Source organism: Rhea americana, unplaced genomic scaffold (assembly GCF_003343005.1).
Source record: "Rhea americana isolate MKP2758 unplaced genomic scaffold, rheAme1 scaffold_80, whole genome shotgun sequence".
Taxonomy (NCBI): Eukaryota; Metazoa; Chordata; class Aves; order Rheiformes; family Rheidae; genus Rhea; species Rhea americana.
The window spans coordinates 2,481,380-2,491,955 of record NW_028186979.1 but is presented as its reverse complement, the minus strand read 5'-3'; the positions used below and the strand labels follow the sequence as shown (position 1 = coordinate 2,491,955).

The following is a 10,576-nucleotide window of genomic DNA, read 5'->3' as shown; positions in this document are numbered from 1 at the left end:
AATACCAAAATCAGAACTTTGAATTTGAATGAGCAAGTGAAACACCTGTCAAGTCAGAAAATGAAATTGAATTTTCATCGAGTTCCTGTTATGTGCCATCAAAGCATCTTTCAATTTAAAGTATCACCATATCAAGGCAGGTATAGAACATTTATCAGATGAAATACATTMCGATATCTGATTACTAGGCCCATAAATCAAATCTTTTTAGAGAAATTGTTAACAGCAACTTTCATTGAATTGCCCTACTAAAAATGAYATGCTTTGTTTTACTCACAGGATTTACTAATGTTTAACAAGATCTGTTTCTCTTATTCACTTACTGTCTTTTCCTGCTTTTTCCTTCGAATTTTGTTTTGTCTCATATCCTTATACTAACTCAAAGTCATAATTTCCATTTACAGCTTATTTCATGTTCAAATTAGTGACCATGAGATTTATCCCCCAAAGAAAGAAAGAAAAAAATCCTTAGCAGCAAAGAATTCCATTGATCTTGTTTGGAACAAATAAAATCACAAGGTCAGGATAAAACCAACATCTAATATAAGTAGAGGCCATCTTGCCTGGATTGTAATTAATTTTAAATTCTTTCTGTTGCCATGACACCAYGCATGAAAAGAAATAAGCCAGGCATTGTGTGCCACTCAAGAGCTTGTTGGAATTTGTTTTTGCCTGTGTTTAAAATAGCAAGAAGATTCCATTTTACCAGAGAGGTTTTCCCTCTACAGAGTGGGTGAGGGAGAGATGCCAGACATCTTTTGAAATCTTGCTCATTTATGGAAATAATAACAACGATTCAGAAATATTTACTTAAGTTGCTTGATTCTCCTYCTGGCAAATCAAGCGAGTATCAGTTTTTCTATGTGGACTACTCTCACTTAATATTCCTCTGCAACCACACCTTCCAGCCATTTCAGGAGCAGAGATTAGCCAGAGCACAGTGCACACTATCCACACAAACCTTACAGAGTCTTCAACAGCTCTTCAGAGATACTAGGAGAAGCTGAGGTCTTCAGGGCAGAAATACCTRTCTTAAGTGAAAGACRYACAGGACACACCAGAGAGTAATGGAAGTTTTCTGGAACCTCACACTCTGATTCCTTTTATGGACCTTAAAGAGACTATGATACTTTCCTGTAAACAGAAAAGGTTTTCCTTTTCCTCCCAACATGCTGCTTGCCTCCAGGAGCTTTTACTGTTCATAGTGTTTCACGTGTATGGTTGTTGAACTTTGGGACAATACAAAGCTCTGTGAAAATCTTCCATCACTTKTATCTTTCTTGGCAAATCCTATCCGACCCAGCCTCCTGCTGGAGCAAGGCAACAATGTACCAAAACCATTTCTGCATGGCCACCACCATTTATTCAGAGACGATCATCTCTGCCAAGAGATTACCATGGAGTTGGAGCAAGGGAAGTCAGAGTCTGCCTAGCCAAAAGGGCTGTTACAATTTTAATTGGAAAGTGGTGTCAGACTGCACATTTGTGGTTACCATCAAAAGATTTAAAGACCTTAACTAGTAAGTGTCTTGAAGAGGCATAAAGATACGGTATGATTTAAGGCAGATAGATGCTGCTGAACGTCAGGCATTTCCTGACTTCTTTCACCTTGCAGCCCAGGGCCTCTGGCCAGATCCTATGGCTCAGGAGGAGCTATCTCAGACACAAGGGCAGCAGCTGCCAAGCAGAAATGACTGTACCTTAAAGAGACCTCTGAATCTAAGGGAGCCCTGGGATCTTTAGGTACTGTAGTTTCTTGTATTTTTCACAGACAAATGGCACTGAGAAAAATGCCTGGATTAGTTGCCCCAGTTTTAGCCCAGATGAAAAGTTGACACAGGTGGTTCCTCAAAACTGCTTCCATGAGGCRCTCCTATTTTAATCCAGTTGCAACCTCCTTTCTGTTTCCCTTACCAAGTCCCAGCTGTAATGAGATACTAGACATTGCCTGCAGAGCCTTCAGTTCACCGTGTCCTCAGATCAAAGATGGGATCAAGGGCAACAATTGCTAATAAAAACAACGGCACCCCACACTAAACTTTTTCATCTCACAYAACTCATTCATTGCCCTTTCCCAGTGCCTCTTCCTCCTGCTCAGGATCTCTCTGCTTTCTGCTCCATCCTGTTGGAAGCAGTGAGTTGACCCCAGCAACCACATATCTCTCAGGAGCCATTCTTCAGCAGGCAATGCTCTGCACCTGGACACCATACCCAGGTGCTGGGAAGCTAAGGGAAGTTGCATGCAGAAGCTTCAGGCTGGAAGCATCCTGCATTTGAGAAGGTCTCCTGTCTGCTACTACTCGATCAATGCTGACAGCTACGGAAATCTGCTAAACAACATACTATGATATGATGGGAACAAAGTGTTAGCAGTCTGGTAAGACACTACCCTGATCCTCTAGCAGCGCAATTTTTCATATTTGTGAGATCTTAAAAAATAAAAATTGATCTAGCTGAAAAACACGATCCTAACATCCCAAACATGCTGTATCTATCATGAACCAGGAGTTTTCCAGGGGTCCATAGAAGTTTGGCAGGGAGATGGTGGCAGTCAGGACAGCACACTCRTATTTTCTTGAAAAGGTAGGGTTTGCGCTAGTGTTGGCAGCATCCTGAAGCATATCTTTAGGCTGTGAAAAATACAAGAAGCTAATTTTGCAATTTGCTTTATTCAGATAGACTTTGTGGGGGAGAACTTTGGAACAAGTATAAGTAGAATGAGCTAAAGGCAGGACTCTCAGTAATCACCCATCGCAGCTTGCCTTCTCTGCCAAACATGTTGACTGCTAAACGGATGGTTACACTTATTGTTTGGACAGTTGTATTGTTTCTGCAGAACATCTGTATTGAGGAACACAGATACGACAGCAGGCGTGGGTAGGAAGGGAGAAKAGAACAATTTGGCTCAGTTACAACATCCGCCAATTATAAAATATAGAGAAGATGAAATGTTATTAGCCAATACATAATGTGTTTTGAACCAACTGATTTTTTAGTGTTCCCTCTCCCTCTCTCCAATGGACTGATCAGTGCTGTCTGAACGCAGCATTTTGAAAGAGATCTCTGGTTTGCACCACATTTTTCAGTTGCAGATTGAAACATTTTTATGCTTATATCAGTTTTCTGGAAATTCAAACACTTCGGATTTGTGACTTTCAGAAAAGGTTTATATATTCTCACAAAACAGAAGCAGTAACATATGTTAATATCCAGAGACTAGAACAGCCCAGCACAGTGTGCAAGGCCCATCATAACCCTGTTATTTTTAGGTATGATATCATTACGATTAACTCTGTGCAGGTTTTGAAACACAGGCTTTAAAAACTTGCGATAGAAATCTTGTTCATATAGATTTATGTGCAATACTCTTAAAGAAAGCCATGCCTTATTGTYTAAAATGGTGTTCAAAGACTGCACTCTGCTGGCTCATAGCAGCACCAGTTACAGCAAAGGCTTAAAATATTCTTTCAATATCCCTTTTAAAATGCATTAAAGAAAATTCTATCCACATTCCAACTCAAATATTACTCACTCAATTTATACTCGTTGTAGAAGCTACATGACACTAACAAAAAGAGAACACTAACATTTACTGAGGCATAAAAATAAATAAGTAATGTTGCATTATGTTCTTCTGCAAAGATAATTTTAAGACTTTGCACAGCCTTGTGTTTTTCTCCTGTGGGTAATCCCACAAAATGACAAGGTCATTCTCAAAGTGTACTGAGACCTCAGGCTTTTCAGGCAGCTCAAGCATTTCTACCACCCACCACACTCAAAACATCAACTCAAGCAAAGAGAAAAATAAAACATGTACTTGCTTTTAATCATTCTCAAAAACAAAGCACAGCAGCAAATATCTCAGGGATGGCTGTGCCCATGGAGCTTAATTTAGGCTTGTATGAGCAGATGAGGCCAACAGAATCTGCTGGATTAATGGGTTATATTCACTCTCCTTTATGATCTGTATCTCTTTTTCTCTTATAGACTGTGGATGAAATCAGTCTCTCATATTGTGTCACACAAAACAGATCATGCGCCCAGAAGCCAGGTGGGATGACTCCAGGCCACAGGATTATTCTGAAGGAAGRAGGGGAAGAGGACAGAGCGTTTGCCCACAACAAAAACACTTTTCTTGAGTGAACATAACACTGAACAGTCACTATGAAGAATCACAGGAGACGTACTCATTTAAAATATCTATTGAAATTACAAATTAAACTCTTCAATGTGATTCAAAGTACAAAACACAACATTAAAAGGCATTCAACAGCTCTTTTATACATCACAGTGTTAGTGGCACAAAATGTACTTACATTTCAAATACATCAACAGAACTATTTTTACACTGCTCAAATACATTATTTATACATACGCATGACTCCTTCATGCTTATCCCTATACAAGGTTAAAATACATCCGTGATAAAATGACCAAGAAAGGTTCAGTTATGTACCACGTACCTGTACCTAATGTTCCTGGAATTCTTATAAGACAGATACACAAATCAAAGCAATAATGAGGACCACAGGGCTCTAAACACAAACAGCATGCTTTGCTTAGTATAAGTGCACTAGCAATCAAGTGCTGATGCAGGCTTTTTTGATATCTTTAATATCACTGTCAGCAACAACCTCCATATTCTATCCATTTTCCTCAGGATGCCAGATTATATACGAAACATACAAACTCTGGTTATAAAAAGTAAATCTGCACAAAGTTTTATGCATGCTGTACCTTATTTGGAAGAAAACTCTTTGTATTAAACAGTTATTTTTAAACATATTATTTTTTCACAGTAAAAGGATTGCAGATGAAATGCAGAAAATAATATTTTTGTTTTTTCCTGCCCATACCATTTTTAAATCAAAAAAGTCATCTTTTTTTCTGATATACAAATATTTATCCTGTCCGCTCCATACACAAGAGAGCTTTCCACTAATTTTGACTGCATTTCCTGTATGTCAGGGCATAATTGTATGCTGAGAGTTGAGCCATTCAGCTCTCATTTGGGATCTTGCCTGATTCATAAGTCAGAGTATGTGAGGAAAGGTCATGCTGCTTGGTATGTGGGGGAAAGTATCCCAAACTCTTGGTATGCTGCAGTCAGCAGTAGGAGGATCAAGGATGAATGCCAACTTGCAAAAAAAAATTAAATATTAACATAAACCACAGTAGGTATTTATATATAATCTTTCATCAGAGAATCTTGAAAAGCCTCAAAATCAATGTAATTATCCTCACAACACTCCTGTGAGGTAGCTGAGCATTATTCCATCCATTTAAGCGATTGCTAAATTGAGATAAAAGAAGAAAAGTGACTTGTCCAAGGTCACATGAGGAAGACCCAATGCTCCTGTCATTGAAGTCAGTRCAGTTTTTTTWACTGATCTTGCTCAAAACTGACTCRAGCTCAACTAATAACAAGTCCAAGGGGAAGCAAAGCCTTGGAAGTCCTGACTCCAYACTCACTCCTGTGCTCACTAGACAAGACACTGCTTTATCTCAAAAGAACACATAAACCATGTATTGTTAAAAAAACTCCATTAAAACAGCATTTAAGGCAATGCGTACAAACTAAATCATAGCATAACCGTAAGAATGCAACAAAAATCATGCAGTGAATCTCATTTTTTAGATGAAAATTCAAAAAGACAAAGCTGTTACAACAGAGTCATCTGAAAAGCTGCAGAAACATAAACATTCCCTTTTCTGTCWTAAATGTCAGAGTTTAAAATAATATATTTACAGTCTGATTTCAGGGTATTAGATGTCACACTATCAACATAAACTGTAACACAAAAAAGGCCGAACCTCAGTACATCACTACCAAAAATACACAGCTTAGGAAACAAAACAGCATTAAAAAGAGCAAAAAGAGACAAACAAAAAATCCCCCAAAGCTATGCAGAAGAAATGACATTTAGCATACCTGAAAGGATTAGGTATTTGGTAAGCGTGTGTAGGCGTATGGCCTATCCCAAGAGCCAGAATGTGTACCAAGTGACATGCCACAGAGATCTCCAGTAGCATTTCAAGTACTTGAGACCAGAGACAGAGATGCATCTGTTATRAACTACCATTTTAAAACATTTATGTTTATAAAGGTTTTTTTCACTTCCGTTTGTTTTTTTTGTTGTTGTTTGTTTGTTTTTGTTTTTGTTTTTTTTGAATCTGGACATGCCTTAATTTTGACATTGATTATTAACTGGCCGCCCAGGAGACAGTAGTTCTCTACCACAGAAAGTAAGATTTGCTGTATTGCCACACAAAGACTGTCTCTAAGAAAGGCACAGTAGAAAATAAACCACGTACCATGACACCGCAGATACTGTTAACAGGCCACCACACCTTTGCTGCCGTCTAACACTCCAGTAGAACTGGTCACTAGAACCAGTGCCACACAGGAAAATCTTAGTGCTCACAATTAGAAAATTAACAACCCAGGAAATCTTTATGTCCATTTTTTTTTCTCCAGTTAAATCGAGTTACAGGGCCAGAGATGAAAGGCCATGGTTCAAGCTGTCTCACCCAGCCTGACAAGCTTACCTGCAGGAGGCTGTCACTCGCACAAGGGTTTCTGTTATTCCCGCACATTGAAGCAATGACTCAAGATAAGCCAAGCTTAAACAGTGCTCTGCTCTGGTATCTTTGGTGATACGGACTTATTTGCTGCCAGAACCGGAGCGAGATGACCACTTCGCTGCCCACTGAATCCAGCAGTGCTTTACACACTACTTGGCAGCTGGCAAACAAAGTGACTGGATCTGTTACCTAACTTTCCTCTAGGAATATTTTTTGAATAAGTACGCAATTTTTAATAACAAAGATGATCTAAAATACTGGCTAAAAAGAACCATGAAAACAAAAATATATAATACAAGCAAAGATCTGAACTGTGCACTGCCATAAAAAAGGCAAAGATATAAGGAATTCAGAATTGCTGGTAAACAGATATTCTTTTCCTTCTTGTTATAATGGCTGAACTCATTAAAATCAAGCTAAACAGCAAACATGCAGTTTCTGGAGGTAAAATTTGCATTTAGATACAATTTGGATCTGGATACCTTTAAAATTTAAAAAAAGGGGAAGAAAGAATTCAAGAGTAGTTTTATAAAAGAACAGTGGCCTTTTCAAAACGTTACTCTCCAATTATTTTATTTAACAAGCAGTATAAAATAAAAGGTAATGGAAAAAGGTGTCACTTCCTTATGACTGAGCTATGAAAATGTAATCCCAGCCTGTGAGAGTAGCCAGAAACAGTTGCATTTAAAGGTCCTGATACATTTTCAGTGCAGTTTCCCTAGCTTCAGTATATTCACCTACCTCAGTAAATCGATAATGCACAGGCATAAGTGATAATGAAATAAATGCAGTCAAACTTCAGTCACGTGCCATTCAAAATRATTTTTTCCTCCAGTATTATACATAAACATACGCAGCAATTCAGGTGCATCGTATTTCATGATGAGACGTCATTAGTTAAATTCTTATAGTCTTTAAAAACAGCTAAGATCATATTCCACAAAATGTTACTAAATAAAAACTAGTATGATTAACAGTATGTTGACTAGCATATTTTACTACTCTGGAAACATACAGCACTGTGAATCTGAAAAACTATCAAACCAGGTCACTGATTCATTATCAAATAAAAACTTGTCACAGTATTGTTCTTAACAGCATACACCATACAATATTAACTCTGAAAAAGGGCTAAGTAGTTTAAATGTTAAATACAACTTCCACAAATATCCCAGGCATTTTTATTACGAACTACAGGGATCATCCTGAYGCTCAGATTTTTTATACTTAAAAGGAAAGATTCATTGATAACCCAAAGTCTGCTGAATAGTAAAATTAGTCCTGTATTTTTAATAACTGCCCTTAAGACAGAAGCAAGCTATCTTGAACTTCGAAAATATTTCAATAGCACAGCTATTTACACATTTGGTTTAAATAGGATTATATATATATATMTATATATATATCTMTATAAAAAGATTAAGATACCTGGATTAGAAGTTACATAGCCCTATGAGTGTAGCAGAACCCTAAAGGACAGCAAAATATAACAATTTGAAAAAAATAGTGGTCCAGTGGTAATCATTAGCATCAATGTATCTTTAAAAGAATCTCGATTGGATAGCAGGTTTGTGTCACCACTCAACCTTACAGCTTCATAAACCAACTTCAGAAATGTAGCTTTCAATCAATTCCCACACTTCCTAAAATTCCCAGAAGGCAACAGGGATCAATATTGTCCCCCTATCCCTCCCCAATTTTCAAGAAAGGCATAGGATGGCCTATATGCACCTTAATGATCTTGTTATTCTTGGAAAAAATATGCCCTAAAAAGGATGCAGTGATGTCAATATTAACAAAAAACAGAAATGTAATAGGCATGTTAAAGTCACACTAAGTTGAYTATCCAATTTAAATGATAGGCAGCTTAAATACATAGAGGAATAAGACACCAAATTTTGAAGCAAATGGATATGCAAAAGGTTTACATTGTATGTATTTTTAAGTTGTTGTGCTGATGTCATTCAGCACCGTTCCCAGTCCACCAAGAGCAACAGAAACCTTCTGCATTATTTTTCACAGAATCAGCTCTTCATTTCAGRTAGCTACCTTGGTCCACGGTCTTCCTTAAGCACCAAACTTGCCTTCCATTACCCTTCTTGTCTAATATCAGTTGATCTGTGCAACAGTATTAACAATAAACAGTTCCTGGAACCAACACTGCGTGTCAACAAAAAGCAGAACAGGCCAAATAAGGCTACAGCAATGTAAGTGCAAGAGGGAAACAACAACAGCCACAATAAAATCAAAACATATGTTGTGATGAGTCCAATCTTCTCTCAGTCTAGGTAGGCAAAGGGTCGTCATCTCCTTTACTACATTTGCACTTGCAGCACAGAACAAATGGTGTAGCAAGTAAAAGGAAAGGGGAGGCCACCAAAAGGAGAAGACCAAATCCTGCAAAAATTCCTACCACCTGAAGGAGAAATCAGAGAGTAAATTTTCATTTTTCATTGCTCCAGTCAGACCCATGTTACACAACTCAGTTCCATCATATAAAGCGACACAGATGCTTATTTGTGTTGCTTTGCTATATCTCAAACATCTAATGAAGCAACTGATTAGATACTTTTTTTCCTTTTTTCTTGATCAAAGATAAATATTAAATACTGGGGACACGACTACAAGACAGTTAGACTCCCACTGTTAAACGCTCGCCTACTTGCTGAAGAAAACTCCAAAAAGAAGCTGTCAAGACAGGATCTGGAGTTGTCAGAAAGACTCCCATAACTTTCCCACCAGCACAAACACAAGGTTGGAAATCTCAGCCTTGGACTGCAAACAGTATGAACAACAGGATGACTTTGCATATGCCAAATAATGAACCTGAGCTCACTCCGCTGCCTCGGGGGATATGACCTAACTCCATCTAAAAGCATTTTTTCCACTTACATTTATTGATCACCCTCTTTCTAGCACTAGCAGAAAAGCTCAGATCAGCTAATGCTGTCAGTGTGCCAAACTTCATTAGTTTCTATAGAGTTTAAATTTGGAAAATCATTTAAAAAGAAACCAAGTTGAGAGGCACTGCCTGAGAAAGTTTCCTATTTCCCACAAGCGACAGTAATAGTAAGGCTGGGACAATATGTCTACAAATTATTTGAGAAAACACTTAGACTGATTCACATGACAGCATCTGTGAATAACTGTGAATAATGAGGGCAGGAGTGGAATAATMATCTGCTAACAAAAATTCACAACAGAAGGCAAAATGAAATTAGAGTGCATTGCTCGATAAGGATTCTTCTAGCCAAGGTTAGATATGCCATTTCAATTAGCTGGCAAATATTTAATTTGCCATGGTATAGGAAGAATGACTTGCTACCACCAACCGTGGATAATTTCTCTTTTTGATTACTGTGTATTTCTTTCTGTAATTTCACTGCCCGACTATGTGCGAGGCGCGGGGCTGGAAGCAAGCGCTCGTTTCGGCAGATGGCGCTGTTGCACAGACACGATTTTGAAGCGCGAAGCCTTCGCCCTGGCATTACCTAACACGACGCCAGAATTTTTCAGTCGTGTCTTTTGGCTGCCTACGGATAAGAAGCTCAAGCTTTCCTAGACTAATAATCTTATTTCTCGCCAAGAGTAATTTCTCTTTAAACTTCAGTAGTGTGCGCGTTTCACTAATTCTTTTTCTGAAGGTGCTGACGATCTGATGCAACTTTCTTTTACTAATGTCTGCATACATTTGCTATAGACAGAAAAGAAAGCTAACTTCTCAGCTGAAACGGCTTTAWAAAGCGAGCTGCATCTGCCCCCATCCTGCTCTACAGAGACAGCCTGCACTTTCCCAGCTCTTCGTTCGCAGTCCTGGCTAAGAGCGCACAGTAGGGCACTGCTAGCTAGACAAAGACAAGGTGGAAGGTAGCATTTCAGAGCACTGGACTGGCCACTGCGGATATTTATGCGGTACCTATGAGGACTTCCTTTCAGCCCCAATATGCTCTTAAAGAATTCACCAAGTTTCTTGCTTCTTCTTCCTTTTTAA

General features: G+C 38.4%; 1 protein-coding gene across 3 annotated transcripts in view; it reads right to left on the bottom strand.

Annotated features, from left to right (window-relative positions):
* Window positions 1–4,187: 4,187 nt before the first annotated feature.
* RNF144A (ring finger protein 144A) overlaps window positions 4,188–10,576 on the bottom strand; it is a 55,724-nt gene continuing 49,335 nt past the window's right edge. For all 3 annotated transcript variants that reach the window (XM_085322914.1, XM_085322915.1, XM_085322913.1), the window contains one exon: window positions 4,188–9,001. In XM_085322914.1, coding sequence (XP_085179040.1) covers window positions 8,870–9,001 — 132 coding nt within the window. In that variant the 3' untranslated portion in view covers window positions 4,188–8,869. The remainder of the gene's footprint in view (window positions 9,002–10,576) is intronic.